Raw genomic sequence first — 25,203 nt, 5'->3', positions numbered from 1 at the left:
GCTGATTTTATTAACAGCTCAAACAGCAGTGGCCCACGTCCTGGAGTTGTATGCTGACATAACCGTGTCAAAGAGGGGTCAAATATGAATTAAATTCACACCCCAAACGATCAACTATATGCACAACAGCAAATGAGCATGTCTTCATAAGATACGTTTTTAAGTAACCGTGCCTGATTGAGGAAACTTGACCGGGTGCTGGTGATTGGATCTAATAGGAAGACACAAATATTGGTCCAAAATTAGCACTGACATCCACTGAATTTTATTAAGTGATTAAGACTCCAACTGCATGTTAAGCATAAACGCAAAGGCAAATATGCTTAATTTGTTTTCATCATATTCCTAGAAAGTATCAGCTGCAGTAATAGTAAAATAACTGATTCCGTCACTGACAAAAAAAAAGTTAGGCCCTGAGGAGAAATTATTCCCAATTTGAACATAGTTTGATTCCTTTGCTGACCAGTGTTAGGTGTGGGAATGATTTGATTGGCAAGGTACTGGTACATCAAGAACTGCCAGAGATGATATGAAAGGTGGGATCATGAGTCAAACAAACCAGGCAGTTATGAAAGTACCAGACACTTAGTCACCACACAGATGATGCCTTGATGCATTAAACAGCAGAATCAGCCCTTGAAAGAGTTTGATATGGGTGACATTATGGGTTTGAATGAGGCTGGGTGGAAGTGAGGTATGGATGTACACAGATGTCACAGAGGTTGAACCCAATGGATATTCAACCTCTACCATGTCATCCTGCATGCTGAGTAGTTGCCCATTACATCCACTCGACTTCATGCAGACCTGATACAAGCTTCCTCAACCTCAGTCAAGGATGCGTAATTCTGTGTCAACGAGACATCTTATGTGTCTGGTGACCTTCACTCAGTGTTTTGACTGACTGTCACCTGATAACACTTTCATTTGATTCACAATACTACTGCCTACGCTCCCTGGTGCCTATTCTAGACATTGCCACACCTTGTAAATAGCTACATACTTGGTCTGCATTGGTACTAAATTATGCCAAAATTTAACCATTCCTGCTGAGAATCTAACTGTTTTCTTCAGTATGTGCACGGCAGTTGAGGTTTGTCAACAAATATCATCAAAAACACAATATTAAGCATCCCTAATTTATACTGCCAAAAAGAATAAAGACACAAAAATGATAAAAGAATGCCCTTTCATGTGGATCTGATTTACTTTGCTGTAATATTGTTTTGTCAGCTGGTTATTTAGTGAGGTTTGGGAGGCACTCAATATGAAACAATGTAAAAAATTATGTTTATTGTGACAGTAAATTATATAGTATTTATTTCATAGAGCTTTAATAATTTTACACAAACTGGACTAAAATACTTTGTGGGACCAAGTAACATGTACTCCAATGTTCTGACAGTGAATGCCATTCTGGCTGCACATAAAAAAAAAACCTTAACTGTTTTCTTTTTTTTTCCTTTTCTCAACTTGTTTTCAGCTTACTGCTGTTGACCATAAGTCACAGCCAGTGGAACCTCTCCAGAAGCATTTTTGGTGGAGCATTGTCTCCCCAGCAGTCAGGCTCTGGCTCTTGTTCATAAGTCTGACTCTTAAGTGGCCAAATGCATTGGGACTAAAATATAAGCATTCTGTTATAAGGTGGATTTTTACTTCATGTAGACGTATTAGAGTGAAATAAACCCTATGCTTCATTTGGGAACACCTGTTTATGAGATGGTAGACAGCATCACTCATACATCTGTCGCCAACACCTTCCTGTACGTGTTGATGAAAGTTCACGGGAATTTGGGTGACGAATACAGCCGCACTTCTTAGATTGTCGGAGTTCTAGTGTAAAAGTGTAATGTTAGTGCTGTCTCTTCTGTGTGAGGCACATAAAGGGACAATAAATCACATAATCACTCAGCAGCTTGTTTAATTATCTCCACTTCAGCCACACAAACCAGCTCGAATGACGGTTTATTTACACAATAAATCTGGGCACTTGTAAATGCGGCTGTCAATTTGTATGTTCTTTTTTGTCAAGACACCATAACTCAAACAAATGTCTTCGTTTTCAAAGTCAACAGTATGTTTCAGCTATCTGTGATTACACGGCTCAGCTCAGCTCGGCACGGCTCTCTCTCCGCTCTGCTGTAAAGACAAGGCAACACTTTGGAGAAAGAGCAGACTGTATGGCAGCTGCTGTGCTTTCTTAGGCACAATTATTGATAACTTGTCAGTAAGCACAACACAGAGCCGTGCAACTTGATTTCAATGTTGTTTTCTCCAAGAAAATAAGACATAGAACCTGCATGTATGGTTGGGATTAAAGCTGTCACTTGACTGAGAAATGAACTTGTTTTATCAGCTTGCAGGCATCACCCAAAGTGATCAGAAAGAATGCTTCAGGGTTTAGTGTTCAGGATTTGGCTCAAGGACAAGTAGGAGTACAAATTAAGTGTTACCTCTGTTAACCGAACCGTGACACTCAAATTTAGCATCATAAGGTTCAGGAGGTTCTTCTGAAGCATTATAAACAATTAATTTCTTACCTGCAGTAGAGAACTCTCTTGGATTCTTTATTTAGTATAAATCAGAGATGGCCACAAGCCATTTTTTCAAAGTCCAATTCAAGCATCGAGTAGGCGATACAACGGTTAAGGATTCTGAATGATTAGAATGCGCTGACATTCAGCCAAAGCTGAGAGATTGTAGAACAGTCTATAGGGCACAGTTCTATGCCCTTACTTCGAGAAATCATTTTTATTTTTTCCCTGTGCTTCATAAATTAATGTAGTAGGACTTAAACAATTACTGGTTTCAAATAATAACCTGGAAATTTAAGAATAAATAGTTTGTTCTAAAATTAAAAAACAAAATTCTTATTAAAATGCTTTCATTTACATTACTGTTTAAAACGAGTTGTTTGTTTTTTTTATTGCTCATGAAGCACGAGTGTGGCAGATGCTTGGACACAAACACGAGCAGAAAGCAGTGAAGGTAAAGCCAGAATACTTCAACCACCAAAGAGCACCCACTGTAAATGTAGCATTGTTTTGGACTTTTTTAACTGTGGTAGAAAGGGTTTTGAGAATGTTTTCTCAAATTTATATGCAGAAGGTAATGACTTAGGTATGCTTTTTGTTGCCTAGCAATTAATGCTAAGTTAACTTTTAAGATGGACATTTGGATTTTTTGCATGGTTTGTCTGTTTAATTTGTTGCCAACTTGGACAACCACCACTCTAGCCAATGGTGTGCTTACGTATATTCTACAGGACAACCACAGTAATAATAGGATCCTGCTGCAGATTGAAAAGCAGCTGTTTTATAGCGTCAAGGAAATGAACAGGAACAACTTCCTTCAGATCTTTGTAATAAGAGGTACTGTGCTCTGAACTTCAATGAATATATTTTAAAGCAAAATAAAACAGCTTACAGTATCATTCTGCAGGTTAAACACAACAGCCTGAATGCTGGGTGCATTGTGAGAATATTTTGAAAAAGAAATTATTTAAAGAGGTAATGGAGGAAGGAGCTCCAGCGCTGTTCTTGTTGTGCATGCCTATCAGAAATAAAGTGGTGTAAAACACAAAAACATTACAGTCTATAATAACATAAGCCCTACTTTTATTACTGATGAACAATGCTTTATGCTCTGCTCTCAGTATGTTTCACATGGGAAAATTGTTGGCGATGCACTTCTTCCTACCTCCATTTCCTGTGTAAGTAATCATTGGTTTCTCCATAAATAACCTCCAAATGCAAAAGTGATAAAGTTCTAAAGCAGGGGTTCTCCATCAACACCCCTAAATGAAATGATGTATCTAAAGGTTGCAGGACACTGGCCCTTAAAAGTGGAGTTTGAGACACCTGGTTGAAATGTTAATTTAAAAAAAAAAAGCGTTCGTGCCAAACACCGTGATGTTTTTTAGAATACAGCGGTTTTAAGTACTCTGCTTTGGTCCTGGGCTCTCACAAACTAGCTATTAGCTTCAATGACCAGGTTCAGCTAATCTGGATTAAGGCTAAAAGAAGACGCCAAGACAGTTCTACTGCAGGTAAGATATTAACTGCTTATAAACTTTTACCAGATCCTCACTTCAAACATCTAATACTATCCCTTTGAGTAATGAAAAGATAAAAAAGCCAAACAGAATTAGCTTCCAGTAACATTTATATTGCATTTGTCACCTGTGAACTATGATGTACACCAAGGAGGCGTGTGCTCCTGGGGCAGACTGAAAGATTTCCTTGACAGTGGTTGTATCAGTTGCATGTTTTGGTCAGCTTCCAGTCAGCGACCAATGCTAATGCCTGATTTTGCTCTCTGTGATGTAGCGAGCTACGGGTCATGACCCCCCCTTGCTGTAAACTAAAGCAGATGTCAGATGAAGAGAAGGGAAGGGCCTTGTGTTACATAATGGAGGTGCTCTTCAGTGATGGAGCGGTGCTGTGGCAAACAAGCTCCGTTCACGTCCCACTTCAACTATTAAGCAAGTCTCATAAAAGCAGATTTTGAGTCTATTCCTGACACGCACGGCTGCAGCCAGAAGAGTGCGAATTAAAACCACCTGAGTGAGATGATTAACAATAGGAGAGATGAACAGAACGTGATCAGGCAGAGTGAGAACATTTCATACTTGTGTGTCAGATCCAGGATGAGACCAGGGGACCTCCAGATAACGGCGAGGAGGAAAAGCACACACAGACAAAAGAGACGAAAGGAAAAGGACGCAAGCGGACCAACAGACACAGAGGAGGCTCTTCTTTATGACCTCAAGCTCCCACCTAGGCCATTTCTTCATACACACACACATACACACAGACACAGCAGTGAGAATTGTACACACATGCTGTGGACCACACACTGCCGAGTAGATCTGTTTAAAAGCCAGGAGCTGTGTTTATCTTTTCCTACATCCTGCTCGCAGAAATATTTGTGAGGAAGCAGTGTTTTTTTGTATGTGCGTATGGGTATGTTTTCTTTATGCATATGTGGACATGCATAATACTGATAGAGTGCATAAGAGCCGGTGTACTGTAAAACTCTACAACTGGCTAAAAGTCAGTCCATTGTTAGCAGTATGTCATTTATAGAAAATGAGATTTCAGAATTTGCCTTTTGAGTTATTCAGACAATATTCATACCGTATATTCAATTTACGTCTACATTTGCTAAACTGTTCTTTAATCTTGCTCTAAAAATGTTACTGTTACAGAACAATGCGGTTTTTTTATAATTTTGGTTTTGCGTGGAAACATTTTTCAACCTTTTTCATACTTAGTCTGATGTGATAAACTTTTATGTAGGTATGTCTATCAGTTATATGTCATAGAATTGCTATATTACAATATTATTAGAATGAAGGGCTATTTATGATCTATTACATCATTTTATATACAGATAGGCTTTGTTGTAATGGCAGCAATGGGTTGTGATGTTTTTCTTGTGCCCCCTTAATGCACCAGGCTTTGCTCCATCTGTTGGCAATGAAGAAGGAGGACACCTGTACTGCAAGACATGTTGCATTCAGGTTAGAACTCCTGTCTGGGCATGTATATCACTCCCTACTTAAGGTATACCACAGTTTTAAAATGTCACAATGACAACTCTGCTATACAGTTGTTGTGGATTATACTCTTTGATGAGATAGAAGACACAGCACAGGGGGGTTCTGTTGTAACATGGAAAACCAGTAGGATGTGATAATTGTTGTGCTCAGGGCCCATGCTACGCTTTATTAGCTATAAAACCCGATAAAGCTTTAGCATGCACTCTGATTAGAGTGGTATAATAGGATGTTTGTGTTACTGATGTTGCGTGGTACAGTCAAATGTGACTGTAAACCCTAAACCGTTTATTATAGCGACTGTCACTACAATCACCACAGTCACTGCAAAATCCAATATGGTTACCACATCATATTAGATTTAGATATCAGGCTTGGTGAGGAACATTCAGCTAGATCTATGATGGAATTATAGATTCAGAAAATGGTCCAATTTAATTTTTCCAATTTGGAAGCTGGTGACTTTGGAAAACAGGAAACTTATGCGCTGACTGAGCTTTAAACACAGTTGCCAGTCCCTGATCCAAGAAAGAAATGTACAAAGAAAAAGACCACTGCTTTTGTCAAGTTCTGTTTGGAACTTGAGGTCAAATGCAAACCTTTTAAGGTAATACCAGTATATCTGTACTTTGACAATGTGTTGTTTCTTTAGGGCAAATATTCAGCTGAAGCTCCATCCACTCTATGACCACAAGTCTGAAAAAACACTTTTAAGACCAGAATTATTTGGAATTTTTAATTTTCATAACATTTTTCTTTTGACTGGAAGTAATATTAAGGTTCATATTTGGAATGGCCCAGCCAGGGTCCTTGAATCTGGGAAGGCAGCTAAAAATTTGGTTGTGACAAGGAGGCCTATCAGAAACAAACATTTTGGTTCAATTAAAATAATTCTAAGTCTAAATCTGCCAGGGGTATAAATAATTTTAGGCTTGTATAATAATACTGCCAGGACTAAAACACTGTCACCAAGCACGGATTCATGGACATTGCTCACAATGCAATTGTCTCTTGCCAAACTGTCCGCATTAATCCATTAGACTGGTGGAAAACAAACACCAGTAGACATAACTGGAAGACGCAGTAAAGACATACCTGTGTTTACCCAAAGCATCTGCTCTCTCAAAGAAGATATAAATAGACACCCGTCTTCATCTTGATCTATTGGACATTTCTTTAAGCAAAAATGTGAAACACTGCTTAGAATATCTTTGGGTAAAATAAATGTGATACATACATTTTAATATCAGTATTTCCTCCTTTCAGACATACTTACATTTTATGGATTTACCATTGTATCCTAATGGTTTGGATCTTGTGGGCTGTGTGTTTTTCCCACAATATAAAAAACATTTTCGTAGCTGTACCACCTTGTTTTAAGCTGTAAAGATTTGCCTTGTATAGCTGAGGGGCAATATAAAGAGTGAATAGCTGTAATCTGTTATTTTCTTCATGTGTATCAATGGTGTGTGCATGTGCACAATCCATTGTGGAGCTGGAGTTCAGGGTTTGAAATATTCATGAGGATTTTATTTAAAATTTATTTGTAAAGTTTTATTTCTTTCTTAAAATGCACGTTCCACCTCCGACGACTAGCTCCAGCCTGCAGGTTAATAAAACTATCCTGAAACAGCTTCTTTTTATTTTCCTCTGTCCCTCACTTGTCTTCTCACACCTCTTTTCATCTTTCCTGTACTCCTTCTGTTCTCCTTCCATCAGTGCTACAGTTAAGACTTCAGCAGAGGAGGACACGAGAGCAGCTGGCAGACCAGGGCATCATGCCTCGTGAGTAACGTCTTCCAACACTGAGCTGCCTCACACTCACGAACACAAGCACACACACTCTTCTGGCCTTTAAGCCTTTTGTCTCTAAATACACGGAGAAAGAAGGAATACCTGTAAGAAACTATTTCACTTTCCAAAGTTAGCTATAGGATAGAAAGGTGAAGTGTCAGCTCTATTCACATTTAACCCTCATGAACTGGTCTCAAGAACAATTAGCTGTTTCTTTCTCCAGGAAAATAATTTGTTGGTGTTGACTGTTAGAACCTGTCTGCTTCACTCCCACGTTTTATCCATTCATTGTCTTCTGCCAATCTATGATCAGGTCATGAGGTTAGCAGGTCCAGGAAGATATCCTGACATCCCTCTCCACAACAACTGTTTACGGGTCATTCTAAGGGATCTCAAGGTGTTCCCTGACCTGAAGGGATATATAATACCTCCAGGGTGTTCTGGGTCTGCCCTGGAGTCTCCACATGGCAGGATGGGCTGGAAAGCCTCCAAAGCAAATGATCCAGGATGCATCCTAACCAGCAGCTCTGCTTCGAGCTTGCCCTGAATGGCGGAGTTCATTACCTTATCTCAAAGACTGGCCATAGCCTCCTTTCAGCTGTTTGTGTCTAGGATTAACCATGAACCATATCTTATGACCATAAGTAAGGGTCAGTAAGTAGTTGAGATCCTAGGGGTAAACAAGATGCTGACATTTTTCAGATGATGTGGCAGACATGCCTCTTCATTCTCACATGAAGGATCAGGACAACGCCTGTGAAGTGGCAGATTAAAGTGGTGGTCCAGAGCAAGGGGTCCAGAGAGGGTTTTTCAATATCCAGTATAGGGTGTGTTCATCGAGGGGTCAAACTTCTCAGCCATCCTGGGAAGTTTACTCCAGGTTGTTTGAAACCAGGTTCAGACTGATTGTTGAACTTCTGATTCAGGAGGACCTGTTCGGTTTTTATTCTGGTTGTGGAACAGTCAACAAGATCCTTATCTACTGAGGGGGTCATGGAGTTTGGTTGGATCTTCAGAAGGCTTCCATCTCGACATTCTCAGGTTAAAGTTTAGATTTTTCCTACAACGGGTTGGTCTCTGCCACTGCTAACTGTTGTGATTTATTCTGCCTTCAATGATCATAGATGGAATTGTAAAAGTCTGGGAGACTCTAATGTTTGCCTTTTTACAAGCATTTGGTTAAGTTGCCCTAAGCCTTCTTATCCGAGCTGAATTAAGTCAGCCGGGCTCTCTTCTGGGTGATGATCAAATTTATAACGTAATTGTGACAGCTCACGCTTTCGTCATAATCTTCTTTATAGTAATACCGATCATAATTGGTGGTTTTGGTAATTGACTAATTCCTCTTATAATTGGAGCCCCAGATATGGGTGTCTTTAATCAATGACATTCCGTGTTCACCGTGACAAATGCACCCAAGTGTGAAACAGCTGGAATTGGAGTCAATTCCTCTGAGTTGTCAACCGGAATAAGGGGGTCTGCTACCTCTGGGGTTGGTTGTCAGTGTCCACCACAAACAGAAGACTTCATGTATCTCACTGTCTTGTTCACATATTGTGTTAGAATGGAGATGGATAGGCAGATTCTTGTCTAGTGCCTTGTCTGCAGTAATGCAGGTGCCGCTCTGGTGTGTCTTGGTGAAGAAAGATCTGAGCCAAAAATGTAAAGCTCTAGATTTACTGGTCTGTCTACACTAGTTAAAAAAGAAACACATTACACATCCCAAGGTTAGAGAAGCAGTAGGCTCCTCATTACACCTGAAACAAGTTGGTAGGATTTAGAGGGTTTGGAACAGGAATCAAAGTTCCGGTGCAACTTCATGGGTGTTTATTATCTTGGTGGCAGCATATCAGTGTCCTGGGGGGAGCTAGTCTTGCATAATTTCCTAGAGCTCGTCTGCATCCTGAATATACGTCTGAAAACGGAGTGCAAGGGCTGATGTGGGTGTGGGCATATGCTTTGGGAGCTGAAAGAGCTGTATTACCCAGATTTTTTATAAGTTTTGAAGTCTTTGGCATTTCAACCAGGCTGTGTCGAAAAGCAGTTGACATGAGTCTAAATGCAGTGAAGCTGAGGTTGTCACTTTATATTTGAACAAAAGACATTCATTGTAGAATTAGGGGAGGTACTGTTTATGTTCATTTTTAGAACAACAGATTCTTTAAACAAAATGTATCCAGACTCCAGTCAAGTAGCAGATGAATGTAGAAGAAACAGGTGGATGTATCCAGCTAGAGAGAGGCAGGCAGTTGGTGGCTGCAGGCAGCAAGCAGGCAGGCAGGGTGGTGAGTGACCGCTGAGGAATGCTGTCGTGATGGAAGAGGCTCTCTGCCCTAGAAGAGAGTGCTAGCGTTTGGGCCGGATTCAGAGAAAGAGAGAACCTGTTTACAGGACCGCGCTCCATCAAAGTAAGACAAGCCCAAGCATGACAACGTGCAGAGAGAGCTCCCATTTACAAGACAAAAGCTTTGTTCTTTTAATGTCACATAAGTCACAGCTATGATGACATGCAGGCCTGTGCGCACCGAATATTCTCCTACATCCTCGCTGTTCCTGTGATTTATGGGGCCTCATAATCCTCAGATCAGCTAGGCACTGCAGTGTTTGCAGGTATTCTGTTTAGCTTTGGCTGCCAACACTCAGCATATGAAAAATTTAATTCTTTGGAATATTCATGAGAAAGCACCATGAGACATGACACATCAGATAACTGCTTGTACAGTTGCCTTTCAGCAAGGTTCAAGCCTCTTAAACTGTTTTCACATTTTGTCACAACATGAACTTTATGGTTTTTCTCTCACATTTTATACAATAAACCAACACAAAGCAGTGCATAATTAAGTCGTTTGCGCAAAAGAATGAGTGAATAATCAGGTTTCTAATGTGTAAAGCTGAAAAACACACCATCAGCAAAAGGCTTTGAGACAGGAGGGCCTAAATACAAATGCATTCCACACTTTTCAGATTATCTCTTGTAAAATAAAAACTTTAAATTTTTTATCATTTTCCATCCACTTCCCAGTTATGCGCTACTTTGTGTTGGCCGATCACATAAAAATGTGAATAAGATATGAATACTGTTTCAAGCCAATGTAAAATGGCATTTCATTTGTCAATGTTACCCCAAAGCGACAGTCTCACATTTGCAAACATAGCAGCAGCGATGAGAAAGGCCAGTACATTGGGCATTTTTCCCCCGCCTGCAGAATCAACAAGGCGACATGCGTGGCAGACCAGGGATTTGCTGAATGATATCTCTGGCACCGTTTGCCATTTCACAGAGACTTCAGCCTCCAGATAAAGCCCTAGTAAGTGTGCGGGGGAACGGAATCCAAAGGTCCGGCTAGGCCCTATCAGTTTCTGGGAGTCTGTCACAGATAAGGCAACAAGGGGAAACGCAATTGGTCGACGGGAACCTGAGCTCTCTTTTAAAAAAGAAACTTCAATTGCCCGTTTATCTCTTGGATGCAAGCAGTGGCGCAGATGTGAGAAAAGTTGCAGGGAATTCCGTTCCTGCTGTTTGTTTGTAACTTTCTTTCACCCAGGCCACAGATATCCTATCTCCCTGATGTCTCAGAATTCTGTCAATGGCATCAAAAATTAGGCATTTCTGAAGGCCATGCAGCATGGTCCTCGTCCTGTTGCTGCTTCTGTAGATGTGAATCTTCAAACGCTGGCTGTCTCGGCCTAGATGTGTTATCCCTGCTGGGGAGATGGACACGGCACAGGGTCTGTGTATACATTACCCAGGGAACATCTGGTGTTTATTAGACTATTCATGAATCCGCCCCAGTCTCTTAGGCCCGATCGGTGTGTAGCCTGCCTAGAAGCACACTGTCTCCCTGCTGTCCTCGGGTCTGACTCCACACACACATCCAATCTAATATTTCCTCATAAAGATAATAGAGCCATAGCTGGTTACAGGTTTACAGTGCTTTTTCCTGCTTGTGCTTTAAGATCCTTCTCTCCATGGCAGGAATGCTTTAAACCTGGATGGAAACCCTGATATCCCATCAAGCTTCCCTCTTACTGTCATTCAGCAGCCATACACTGCTGTGAAAAAAGTGTTGACCCTTTACAGATTTCTTCTGTTCTAGATTTGTTTCTCACTCTTGAATGTATGTATTAGGGGGAAAAAATATCCAAACCAACCTGACCGTTGTGATAGCTTGCAGTGAGTTATTTGTTGCAGAAATGTTTTAAGTCAGTCACATTGGAGGGTTACCTTTTCAGATCATGTAGATCATGCCATCATTTGTATTTCATTTAGGGACCAGGCCTCTCCAACACCTTTATTTTTCTTTTGTTAGTTTTTTTCAGTCGTTCCAAGATGGGCTTCCTGATGTGCTTTAGGTTTTCTAAGTTCAAGGTCACAAACCGATGGCCGGAAACTCATCTATAGGATTATATGGCGGAAAACATAATTTTGGTTCTATCACTTATGGCAAGCTGTCAAGGTCGTAAGCAGCAAAGCACCCCCAGACCATCATGCCATTATTTTTGCCTGATATTTTCTGATATTTTTTGGCTGCGTTACTGTCATAACACAGCCAAATACCAATGTTCAAGGCACAATGTGACCATATCTAGCAGCTGGTGATTTGACATCTTACTAGGGACATGCTTTCATATTGGATGATCTGTGGAGCCTTTATTTCACCTTTATTAATCATCTTTTGTCCAATGCCTCATTTTCCTAATTTTGTGAATGCATTCACACTCTTAAGATCCTGTTGCAATTCGTTGCTAACTTCTTCTTCATACTTTGTACGGTTATAACTGTTCAACTTTTACAAAATTCAGCTCTTTCAATCGATATATGTTATGAGGTCTTGATACAGTTTATACAGTTTACACTTCTTTAAAAATTGAACTTCGAGAAATATATTGTGAGGGAGCTTTAAAATTATTAAAAGACATTTCCCGTAATGAATGTACTACCTTCATTTACTTTAGCTAAAAAAAAAATATTTGAACTTTAAACAGTTCACAAGACTGTGGAATAAATTATTCAGCTGTTTAATATCTTTTACTGTTTTCATGAAATTGCACCTCTTCCACACCTTTCACAGTACATCAACAAATTCCACAAATTTGCCATCTTTCACATTTCCTACCCTAGGAGAACCTCCTCAAACACTTGTGTAATCAGCTGTCACATAATCTCTGTCAGAGGGCTGTCACAGTTCAAGAAATAGTCTCCATTGCTAAGACTTTGCCTTTTGCACGTCTTACAAAGCAATTGGAACTACTGCTTAAACATTTTTAGGTTTCCAGTAATATTTTACATGTTTGAATGCTGTTTCTAATTTCTGCAATTTAAACTTGCATTTCATTTCAGTTTTTTTTAGCAAATTTTTTTCCTCCTTTCATAATTTGAACTGTTATGAATTATAAATTATTTCCTTTACAAACTTTGCCTGTTTGCATTGTTTCCTTTTCTCATTTTCCTCTTTCATTTACATTTATACAGTGCCTTGTGAAGGTACACCCCCCTTGGCATTTTTCATGTTTTGTTGCCTCACAACCTGGAATTAAAATGGATTGTTTGAGAGTTTGCATCGTTTTATTTACGGAACATGTAGAAGATGTATTATTTTTTAAAGGAAAGAACAAATATCACAAAATAACAGAAAACTTCTGCGTGCATAACTGTTCACCCGCCCCCAAAGTAAGTACTTTGTAGAGTCACTTTTTTGCAGCAATTACTGTTGCAAGTCGCTGTGAATAAGTCTCTATGAGCTTGACACATTTTGCCACTGGGATTTTTGCCCACTTCAACAAAACTGCTCCAGCTCCTTTACATTCGATGGTTTTAGCTTTTGAACAGTAATTTTCAAGTCTAACCACATATTCTAAATTGGATTGAGGTCAGGACTTTGACTAGGACCTCCCAATACACCTAAGTGTTTCCCCTTAAACCACTTGAGTGTTGCTTCAGTATGCTTCAGGTTATTGTCCCGATGGAAGGTGAACCACTGTCCAGTCGCAAATCACAGGCAGACTGACACAGGTTTTGCTCAAGTATATCCCTATATTTAGCACCATTCATCGTTCCCTCGACTCGGACCAGTTTCCCAGTTCCTGCTGCTGAAAGCCATCCCCGCAGCATGATGTTACCACCACCTTCTTTCACTATGGAGATGGTGTTCTTGTGGTGATGGGATATGTTAGGTTTGCACATCACATAGCGTTTTCCAATGTGGCCGAAAAGTAACATTTTGGTCTTAAATGACCGGAGTCGCCCACATGCCTTTTGACAAACTCAGAATGTGTCTTCTTATTTTTAACACTAAGTAATGGCTTTGCACTGGCTACTCTTCCATAAATCCCAGTTTTATGGACCTTATGCCTTATGGATATTATAGACACACTCAGGGACTCTTAGTGGTTTATATAAAAATGTGATCTATTTGTCATGTAAATGTGATTTTGTGAGTTGATACAAGGGGTTGTTTATTTGCAAGGACTGGTTGAGAAATCCAGCCTTGTGCTATGGACAAACATGTCCATAGAACAGGGAGATAATGTCATTATTAGCTAATCTCAGAGATTTCCAACTAGACTCAGGTGCTTTGAAAAATAAACATGAAATGTTAGAACCTCCAGGGGGCCCAGATGTGGCCACTTCACACTCTTCTCCCTGGAAACAATTATGACAACACACTGGTGCTTAGAAAAACAAGCACCATGTAGAGAAAGGCCTGGATTGTTGATCTCCTGAAAATTATGAATGTCTCATCTGAGTGAGACATGAAGTACAATATTAGCTTTATCTGAGGTTTAAAAATCCTTAATATCACACATCCTTCTTGTTTTAGATGAAAACATATTTTTTTTACTTTCAAATAAAGTATTTCATATCTGATGACCTTTTCATGAAATAGTAATATTCCACCATACACGTCCACCTGTAAGCTCAACATCTTTCATTTCTTCGCAGCCAACAATCCCTTGTCATCCCTGTGAAATCCCAAACTAAAATCATATTTGACCAAAAAGGTGCATTTGTTCTTTTCATGAGTTCAGATAATTAAACTGATTTAGTTTCTCAGCTCTCTGCTGGGTCATCACAAGCACGGTGAGTGCTGCAGATAGAACGGAGGCTATGCCAGGTTCTCACCAGTCCTGATTATTTATCCTGGATTTCACTCAGAGAGAGAGACTGTGGAACGTTAAAAATCTCATCTACCGCAGCCCTTTAATTACCACTTCTCTATTTATTTTTTTTAACACTCAAAGTATTTGAGTGAATGCTGATTATTGAGGATGAAAGAACCCCTAATGTACAAACAGACAGTATGATGGCTAGAAAAAAGGAGCAAGACAGAAGAACGTCTACAAAGTAGTGCAGAAAATAGACCTAAGGATAAATAAACATGGTTAAATGCAATTAGATTTTTTTCTAAGATTTAAAATTTTTAATATATTACAAAATATATATTTCTGGATTCAATTTTGCTCTTGTAATGTTCTGTGAAAACATTGTCACTGTCTGTCTGTCTACTTGTTCTTTCACCTAAAGGAAAGTAACTGCTTATCATGATGTTTGCTACCACTATGTTTCGCTGTGTGTGACGTATTCTTTTGTTGATGTTTTGTGTGTCAGACTTACCTTTTGGAATTGTGGCCCAGGGTTCATGTTTGGTTTCATCAGACTAAAACACATTGTCCCACAAGGTTTGATAAGATTTTAGCCATACCCAAATGTTTTCTTTGGAAAAAGGATTATATTTTATATTTTAGAGTACTTCTTCATCCAGACATGGAGAAATTGCTATCACATGTAGAACAAAACCAGTACTTGGAAGAAATTCCTACAGCTTCTTCAGTGTTGCTGTCAACCTTTTTGCAGTCTCACTGTCCAGTCTCTGTATTTTCTTCACTTGAGAAAACCTCCAGGTTCAGGAATTTTATTGTTCTCCCATATTTAGTAGCTATTACGAAGAATATTCCAATTTTTCCCCAAGTAATGTATCCATTATTGGTCTTATTAATTTCTGTTTTGAAGTGAGAGAGAGAAAACTGTTTATAATAGGACAATTTCCCAGCTTATGTTATTAAACAAAAGCCAGGTTGGCTGGAGGAAATTTTTGGGAGCAAAAATAATTTTATTTTATGTATTTTTTTTTTTTTTATATTTCAAACATGCTTAATTAACATTCAAGCACTTTTTGTAGGACAAACATCATTACAGTGTTTTGCACATTTAGTCATTTTTCAACCACAAACATTTATGCTATGGAAAACCATCCCATTCCCCATCTTGAAATATGGTGGTGTCAGCACTGAGTGATCCAATGCTGAAAGTAAAGGTTGCAAGACATAAGAATGGAGAAATCAGCTCACCTTCCAGCAGGACAACAATCTGAAACATCCAGCCAGAGTAAAAATGGAAAAGTTCACATCAAAGCATAGACATGTCTTGGAATGGCCCAGTTAAAGTCTATCTGAGAATTGGTGACTTGAAAGTTGATGTTCACAGATCCGTTCCATCCAGTCTGACTGAGCTTGAGACATACCCCAAAAGACCTGTAGCTAGACCTGTAATAAATGCTGGTCTTATGAAGTTCTGACTTAGTTGGACTTACCACATAGTTCAGATTCTATTTGCAAAAAAAAAAAAAAAAAAAGAAAACCATACCTTACTCTGTGTTGGTCTATCACAGAAATTCCCACTAAAATACACTGAGGTTTATATTTGAATGTTTTAATGTTACTATTAAAGCATAGTTTGAACTAGTTTTTCAAGTCTTTTGTCATGCTCACTGCAGAGTGGCAATTAGAAGGCCATATTCTACAGCAAGAGCTGCTAGAGCATAATTTTGTATAAAACGTATCCTGTGAACTTAAATGTTTGGAGATCCCTTTCATGATGCCCACACCCACCAATGCTTGATTTATGGAATGGCACCATAAGCAAGCTTTAAAAGTGTCCACCACGGAGCTTTGTTCAGAACCTTGGGTCTTAGTCATCACATTGCTTGGATCTGACTTCTTACTGTTGGTATTCTGACACCACAACATGTTGCGTAAAGGAGCCAGCTGGAGGGAGGAGAGTTGCTTTTACTGAGATGAGCAGCAGCTGTATTTGCTTCCAGACTTTTTCTCAAGAAGTGTCCTAAAGCTCGAGTGTGTCCTTGTGTGGACATACCTGTGTGTCTGTTTACGCACTGCCTTAGCCAAAGCTCTGCTTTCTCTGGTTCCTTAAAAGCACCTACAAAGCCACATGATGGAGGCAGGCTGTTGCACCCGCAGCATTAACCCTTCACCTTAAAGCTTTCTGTCTTCATACCCAACACTCCCATTGATTGGTTTGACCTCTGTTCAAGCAGCCTGAGCTCTAAACTGGTCACTTGAAAAGCGGAAACGTACACAGCATGCCGGTATCCTGTAATTCTGCCAACTTAGTCTCCTGGTGACATGAAGATTATATTAAAGACTCACAGAGACAGGGACACAGTGTGTGTGTGTGTGTGTGTGTGTGTGTGTGTGTGTGTGAGTGAGTGCTGAGAGTTAAACGTGAACAGGAGGGAGGAAAAAGCCCTAAGCGCTGTGTACTGAGCAGTGTGTTCAGCTTTGTGTGTATGGGTGTGTGTCTATTACAAGGTCACTGAGTTGCACAGATTGGGCCTGGTACTGTGACTGAAACCAGGATCTGCTCCAGCCTGTCACATGTTGGAAACAAAAAGACAATCTTGTACCCCAATCCACACACACACACACACACACACACACACACACACAGGACAACCTGTACCACTTCCCTCCATCTGGCTATGTGCCCTCAGTTCTGACAGATAGCTGCACCCAGCTCCAATCAAAGCTCTGCTTCCTATCAGACAGGCCAATAAGCATAGCAGCAGAACTAAAGTGGGCTGTGTTGATCCCACATCCAGGCAGCGTAACACCTCAAGTGTTGTAGTAGGTGTCAGTGACAGACAGGCAGTTTGTGAATACTTAGATACACTGTGTGTAACATATAATAGAACCTGGCCATGAAACCAATAGTTGGCCCCTGTGATAGAAGACTGTAGATCAGCTAAACTACACTCCAGATTATACACAGGAGTATAATATCGCATCATTCTGGAAGCCATCACCAAATATTAAACAAATCACAAGTTAAAAGAAAATTCTTATTTTACACCTAAACCATTATGAGTTAATAACTCTTAGACTCTACAACCTGCTGTGTTCAAAACAACCCAATTTGGGTTATTTTGCTGGGTTGACTTAACACAGCAGCGTTGGGGTATGGGTTTGACCAATGGTGGTTCTATGTCAAATTTTCCAGGTGGGCCTAGGTGGGGACAGTGTTTTTTCATGGATGCACAGAAAAAAAAGAACAAATCAAAAGAGGGCAATATTTAATTGTTTATCATAATATATGAATTTATTTGGAGCACCAACAAAGTGAATTGCTCCTGCCCCCCATTAATGTGGTTGGAAATGTCCCCAAATTAGGCTGCACTGGTAGATCATCATTGCACTTGTTGATATCTGAAAGGAGATGAATCTCTCCCTTACAGTCTATAAAGTGGTGTGAAAGAGTGTTTGTCCCTTCCTGATTCTTATTTCTTATAAGTGTTTCTGATCATCAAACAAATTAAAATGTTAGTAAAAGAAAACACAAAAATCCAAACCTACGTGGCCCTGTGTAAAAAAGTGATTGCACCCCCTGTTAAAACATTACTGTGGTTTATCACACCTGAGTCCACTTTCTCTAGCCACACCCAGGCCTGATTACTGCCACATATGTTCTCAATCAAGAAGTCACTTAAATAGGACCTGCCTGACAAAGTGAAGTAGACCAAAAGATCCTCAAAAGCTAGACATAATGCTGAGATCCAAAGAAATTCAGGAACAAATGAGAAAGAAAGTAACTGAGATCCATCAGTCGGGAGAAGGTTATAAAGCCATTTCTAAAGCTGGACTCCAGGAAACCACAGTGAAAGTCACTATCCACAAATGGCAAAAACATGAAACAGTGTTGAACATTCCCAGGAGCGGCCGGCCAACCAAAACTATGCCAAGAGCGCAGCGACGACTAATCCAAGAGGTCACAAAAGACCCCACAACAACATCCAAAGAACTGCAGCCCTCACTTGCCACAGTTAAGGTCAGAGTTCATGTCTCCACCATAAGAGAGAGACTGGGCAAAAATGTCCTGCATGGCAGAGTTCCAAGACAAAAACCACTGCTGAGCAAAAAGAATATTAAGGCTCATCTCAGTTTTTCCAGAAAACATCTTGAGGATCCTGAAGACTTTTGGGAAAATACTCTGTGGACAAACGACACCACAGTGGAACTTTCTCGAAGGTGTGTGTCTCCTTACATCTGGCATAAAAGTAACATGATCTGAAACACTTACGTGTGACAAACATGCAATAAAAAAAGAAATCAGGAAGGGGGCAAAAACTTTTTCACACAACTGTATGTTCCTCTTGACTCAGGACTGACAGTCTTTGTTTCTGATTTCTCAATCTCATCTTCCTCTCCAATGAACTCCTTTCTGTCTTTCATCCTGCTCCGTAGCTCCCTCATGATCTTCATCCTCCCTCTCTCTACAATGTTCTTTGTTAATAGCGGCAAAAAATGACGTGATGTCTGTTGTTCTTTTTTATGACCACTGATGTTCCCAGTGCTGCAAAAAAGTAATTGATAATGTCTGATAGGTGAAAACTTTGATTATATCTTAATATGGCAAAGTCTAAACGTGGAACAACTTCATCTTTAATTTACTGAAAGTAATATTATAAAGGAAAAAATGAAATCAGTCCTAACCCTGTAAGAACTGGATTAAACATATGTTAAAACAATGAAGCTGGATTTAATTGCATTAAACAACAACATTAACACGCGACTATGAGCCAAACATTGCCATCACAAAACAAAACAAAAACTTACCTCCGTCTCTTTACGTCTTTCCATTAGTTGTCTTTAACAATTTGTAGTGGTGGCCTTTTTACCCTTTCTCCCTCTTCTCATTCAGAAATGTGCTGGCTAAACAGAGCGTGTAGCGCTCTGAAGACTACTCTGTGCAATGCTGCGGCAGCATGCCAGCCATAACAGGGGCACTGGCCCCTATTGGCCCCTGTATAAAACCACCCATGGGTTTGACACAACATGCTGGGTTTGGTTTTCTTGGGTTGAACTACAAGAACTATGTTCTTCTACATAGAACTAAGTGAGTAACGTTCAACGTCAAGGCTACCAAAGAGTGCCTTGATAAGAACACACACTGTTCTTGAGTTAATCTGAAGGACACATGAAGTTTGGAGGTCTGTAGTGGTTGACTCTGCAGAAATTTGCCGACCTCTGTACACTATGCATGTCACCATCTGCTTCCCTCGCTGTGCCAGTTTATGTAGCCAACCACTAGGTACGTGGCGGAGTTGCTGTAGTTCCAAATCGCTTTCACTATCTTATAATGCCACCGACAGTTGACAGTAAAATATTTAGGAGCAGGGAAATTTCATGACTGGACTTTGCACAGGTGGTATCCTATCACAGTACCATGCTGGAATGAACTGAGCTCCTGAGAGCAACCCATTCTTGCACAAATGTTTGTAGAAACAGTCTGCATGCCTAGGTGCTTGATTTCATACACCTGTGGCCATGGAAGTGATTGGAACACCTGATTTCAATTATTTGCATGGGTGAGCAAATACTTTTGGTACTATAGTGTCTATAAGCCAGCTGCTGGTCATCTTCTAAACCCCCATTATTCAATCTGTCCTGTTTTTGTCCATTACTTTGTGTTTGGCTCGTCCACATAACAGGACAGGTCCAAACTGCAACAAACAATCAGGTCTGCAGACAGGATCATCAGGACTAAAACAGGGCTAGGAAAAGGACATCTAACATTTCTGACAATCCCACACATGCCAGACACAAACTGTTTAGACGTTTACTTCAGGTCAGCACTACAGAGCACTGTTTGCAAAAACAAGCCACCACAGAGACAGTTTCTTTCCCCAGGCTGTCTGTCTGATGTACACTTAACAATCAGAGTGGCCAGATCAATCGATACCATGCATATTTGCTCTAGTTCAGCTTTGTCTTCCGTTTGCAAAAGAACAGAAAAAACGTTTTTATTGTCCCTTTTTCGTAAATGTTTATACAATATAAGATGTCTTGACTAAAAGCAAGCGGAACCAAAGTAAAATTCCTTGTTTGGTGTATAAATCTGATTGTGATACTTACTCATCCCATTTAATATTATATGATAAATAGCTGCCTCAGCAATGTGTTGGGTTTTAGGTTTTTTTTAAGCCAGAATGTTAGATGTTGCTGCAAATAACATCATCTTAATGAAAAAGCTTCGAAACATAACTTAAACCAAAACATTATCTGTTGAGTTTGCTTCAGATGTGTAATTTACAGCTGTATTGTAAGAGTAGATGTATCATTTATATATAATGAAAACAGTTTTAACTTAAGTTCTGTGGTCACCTTTGGACAACTGTTGTTTCAGTTTCTATTGTGCTATAGAGCAGCATAAAGTACAAATAAACATTCTGCACTGAATTTGATAACCATAACTACTCCTTGACAATTACAGTCCCCTGAGCGCCAGCAGGACTGTTACCTCTTCACCTGTTTGGAGAGTTAAACTGAAGTTTTAGCTGTAACTGGTTTTCATTTTAGCTGTAGCCAATAGGGTTGCTCTGCTTTGGACCTCACTTGGAGGAGAAATCAAATGTTAAGGGTTAGACTGATTGTATACCTCAGGTTTGACCTGTTGCAAAGTCCTCTCACTACAGATAATTTGGTTGCTTACAATTAATTAAAATCATAATCTAAGCCTGAGCCATCATGCAAATATATTTTTTCTGGTGAGGTATTAATATCAACATTGTTTAATCCTAATTCAGGACATGTAATGTACGTGTAATCTTCCTGCGATAACTGATCACTCTCTTTTTGTTTTTCTTACAGTGAACCATGGCAAGTTCCCCAAGCAGGAGGATTCATATGCATTTGAAGACAGCAGCAGTGAGAGTCTGTCTCCGGAGCTGCACCACAGTGACGAGTCGCAGGGCTCAGCCTGCCCTTCATCTGACGCTGTTGGCAGTACGGCCTCCTCCTCCTCTTCACCTGCCCTTACCAGCCCACGACAGGTAAAGTCCAATGATCCAGCAACCTTTTCAGTCCCTCCATCCGTCTCTTGCTGGTACTTCTCACAGCTGTGCCTCTGCTGCCCTCCTGTGGTGTCAGAGTGGACTTCATTATCCCAACTGTTGAACTTGGTTTGGACTAAGTTAAACTCAGCAGGTGTCACATTCCTAAACACTGCCTCTATTTTGCCACTGCCTACCTTTCAAACATAGAACCCTGTTCATTTGGTCGGCATCAGGAATGGTCACAAGAACTAAATTCCCACCAGCTCACAGCTTTCAATATGTTTAAACTCAATCATACACTTGATTTTGTGTCAGGTCTGTTTAAAAACAGCTTTTGAGGACACAGATAAAAAGAAAACATTATGGAATAAATATTTTAAAGGCGGATGGTGTGTTACAAACATTCCCCATACCTGCTAAATGATGATCTTTGAGAGATGTAAATATTTTCATTGCAGCTAAGGAAAACATTAAAAAATTCACCAAAATAAAACAGCAACAAGAGCAAAAGTGTTTTTAAAGTCAAAATATTTTTCAAATACACGACAGTGTTCTATTCTGTTATCTACATCTGTAGTATTTACCAGCAGCAGACATCTGTTTGTGGATAAGCCACAAAACGTATCTCAAAACTCAAACTGTCTGAGTCAAAAAATACCTACAGCTAAGCCCAAAATTATCCATCCGCAAATGTAGGTTTAAAATCATATTTTTATTATACCAACAACCAGCAATCATTGATAATTGGTTATTATTTGCTGAGATGTATTTAGTAACAAACCGGCTCAAACACAATGAAAAGATATAAATGCGTTTAAATCTTAAATTTTATTTTTAAACAATTAAATTTTCAATAAACAAATATAAAAATGTTAGATCTATGGTCTTCATTAAAATTCAAGCATTTATGTGAGGCCTCTGATAGTTTGGGGTCCCCAAATGTACCTTTGAGTCAGCAGAATAGCCTTGGTGGCCTTCACAACTAAACAAGTGTTTTAATGCCTTGATTGTTACCCCTACACAATGATATAAAATCAAAAATTGGATTTACTATTGCGACCCAATGTTTAAGGCAAACACATTCATCTGTAGCTTTAAAGCAGTTTAATTTGGAATTTACAATCAAGGAGCAACATTCATTGCTGAATAATGTTATAAAGCATGGCCTCAGCAATCAATTCTAAATACTTTCTTTAACAAAGTTCACATAGAACAGATATTCTTTAAAAGGGAGTTTGCTAGTGTCCTTTTCCAGGCTATATCATAGTGTTGTGAGTTCCATTTGGTGGATGTTTGCTACTTGTTGGTTTTTGATTTAATTCCTGTCACTTAAATTTTTTATATAAGCCAGATTGACTTTTGATTTCATTAGATTTTTTTCCCAGACTGTGTGTAAAAATGTATGCAATAGAAATGAATCACTTGTCAGTTAATCATAATCCTATAGGGAGTTTTACGTGTTTTCCAAAAATGGTGCATGGAGGTATTTTATGAATATCTAGGGTAGAGCTCCACAATGTTTCTAATCGCAGTTGTTACTGTGATATTATTACATCTAAATATGTTTTGTATTTGCACAGGGTGGTGCAACAAGAGACCCACCAGACCAAAACCAAGACGAAGGGCTGTCTGCTCCTAACCCCAACCAGGCAGCTCCCCCAATACCAGTTACTGCAATAGTCAAGGTTAGCTGAATCGTGTGAATTGTATATTTCTATCTTCCTTTTTACATTTAACAGACCACCTTACCTTCCCTTTTTTTGAACAGTCCAAGACGTCGGACAAGAACCGACATAAGAAGCCCAAAGATGTGAAGCCAAAAGTGAAGAAACTTAAGTACCACCAGTACATTCCTCCAGACCAAAAGGTGGAGAAGTCCCCTCCACCCATGGACTCAGCCTATGCCCGACTTCTGCAGCAACAGCAGCTCTTCCTGCAGCTTCAGATCCTCAGCCAGCAGAAACATACTCATACACATCCACAGATGCACCAACAGCAACATACACACTCCATGCAGACCCATGCCCAGCAGAGACAGTCCACCTTTAACTACCAGCCTCAGCTGCCAGCCAGTACCCAGAAGTAAGTCACCAAAAGATAACTACCTTCAATCACAAGATCTTGGGTTCTACTAAAAACTTGCCTCCAACTAAAATGTCTGGTCATATAGGCACAGCCATTTCTATGTAGGTAGGCACATTAAAGACCCTCACTCAGGACACTGCTTAGGAAAAAATTAACCATTTCCATGGAAAGAGGTTGAATTGGAGATAATGGCTGATGGAAACTAGCAATAGAAGATTGGCAATTTTGTTGTACATGGTGAAACTTTGTTTTTCTCAGAGACTAATCTATTTTAATGTTCAATTTTCAGGGGCAACAACAAGCAATTACCAGTTTGTGCTTCCAGTGGTCCTTCCAGTAACTCAAACAGCAACTCCTCTTCTCCCGTCAAGAACACATTTTCCAACCAAAACAACGTCTCACCTGTGAAAGTTGGTCCACTACCCACAAATCTGGATGACCTTAAAGTAGGTCTTATTGGAAATACAAATTATATTCATTACAACTTAACAATTAATCTGTGTGTGTCTTACTTTTATACTTTTTCCTGTAAGGTTTCTGAGCTCAGGCAGCACTTGCGCATTCGTGGCATGCCTGTCTCAGGGACCAAAATGGCCCTCATAGAGCGACTCCGGCCCTTCAAGGACTCCAATGCAGACTCCTCACCATCAGGATCCTCTGACATCACCACCTTGACTTTTCCAGTCACACCCACAGGCTCCCTATCTTCCTACCAGTCCCCATCCTCCTCCAGCAATCTGTCGCAGGGAGGATACTACCCCTTCCCCAGCACCTCTTCCACCCCGCCCATCTCCCCAGCATCCTCAGATCTGTCTCTCAGTGGCTCCCTGCCGGACAGCTTCAGCGATGTACCAATGTCCTCTCCAAACCAGTTCAACCTTCAGCCATCCCCGACCCAGATTGGCATAGAGGACGGCCTAGGTGCAGGTGGAGAAGGAGGTGCCAGGGTGTGTGGGGGAAACCAGAGAGTAGGGGAGGGTGGAGGAAATAATGGTCTGGAAGCAGAAAAAGATAAGATGTTGGTGGAAAAGCAGAGGGTCATTGAAGAGCTGACATGGAAATTGCACCAGGAGCAGAGACAGGTGAGGAACTACCATCCTTCTGTGCTTTACCAATGATAATTATTATCAAGTGAAAGCATCATTTCAGATTTACGACATACAGGGGTTGGACAATGAAACTGAAACTCCTGTCATTTTAGTGTGAGAGGTTTCATGGCTAAATTGGACCAGCCTGGTAGGCAGTCTTCATTGATTGTACATTGCACCAGTAAGAGCAGAGTGTGAAGGTTCAATTAACAGGGTAAGAGCACAGTTTTGCTCAAAATATTGAAATGCACACAACATTATGGGTGACATACCAGAGTTCAAAAGAGGACAAATTGTTGGTGCACGTCTTGCTGGCGCATCTGTGACCAAGACAGCAAGTCTTTGTGATGTATCAAGAGCCACGGTATCCAGGGTAATGTCAGCATACCACCACGAAGGACGAACCATATCCAACAGGATTAACTGTGGACGCAAGAGGAAGCTGTCTGAAAGGGATGTTCGGGTGCTAACCCGGATTGTATCCAAAAAACATAAAACCACGGCTGCCCAAATCACGGCAGAATTAAATGTGCACCTCAACTCTCCT

The 25,203-nt window shown here is 40.1% G+C and overlaps 1 protein-coding gene across 7 annotated transcripts in view; it reads left to right on the top strand.

Moving 5' to 3' along the window:
- myocd (myocardin) overlaps positions 1–25,203 on the top strand; it is a 179,662-nt gene that overhangs the window by 137,684 nt on the left and 16,775 nt on the right. For 6 of the 7 annotated variants that reach the window (XM_047376061.1, XM_047376057.1, XM_047376063.1 and 3 more), the window contains 6 exons: positions 7,280–7,345; positions 21,299–21,480; positions 23,064–23,168; positions 23,252–23,565; positions 23,858–24,014; positions 24,102–24,650. In XM_047376061.1, the coding sequence (XP_047232017.1) occupies positions 7,280–7,345; positions 21,299–21,480; positions 23,064–23,168; positions 23,252–23,565; positions 23,858–24,014; positions 24,102–24,650 (1,373 nt within the window). The remainder of the gene's footprint in view (positions 1–7,279; positions 7,346–21,298; positions 21,481–23,063; positions 23,169–23,251; positions 23,566–23,857; positions 24,015–24,101; positions 24,651–25,203) is intronic. The other variant, XM_047376062.1, reaches the window with a different exon arrangement.

The sequence above is a fragment of the Girardinichthys multiradiatus genome, chromosome 10, assembly GCF_021462225.1.
Source record: "Girardinichthys multiradiatus isolate DD_20200921_A chromosome 10, DD_fGirMul_XY1, whole genome shotgun sequence".
Taxonomy (NCBI): Eukaryota; Metazoa; Chordata; class Actinopteri; order Cyprinodontiformes; family Goodeidae; genus Girardinichthys; species Girardinichthys multiradiatus.
The sequence above is the reverse complement of the archived record's forward strand: the minus strand, read 5'-3'. Positions and strand labels throughout refer to the sequence as shown.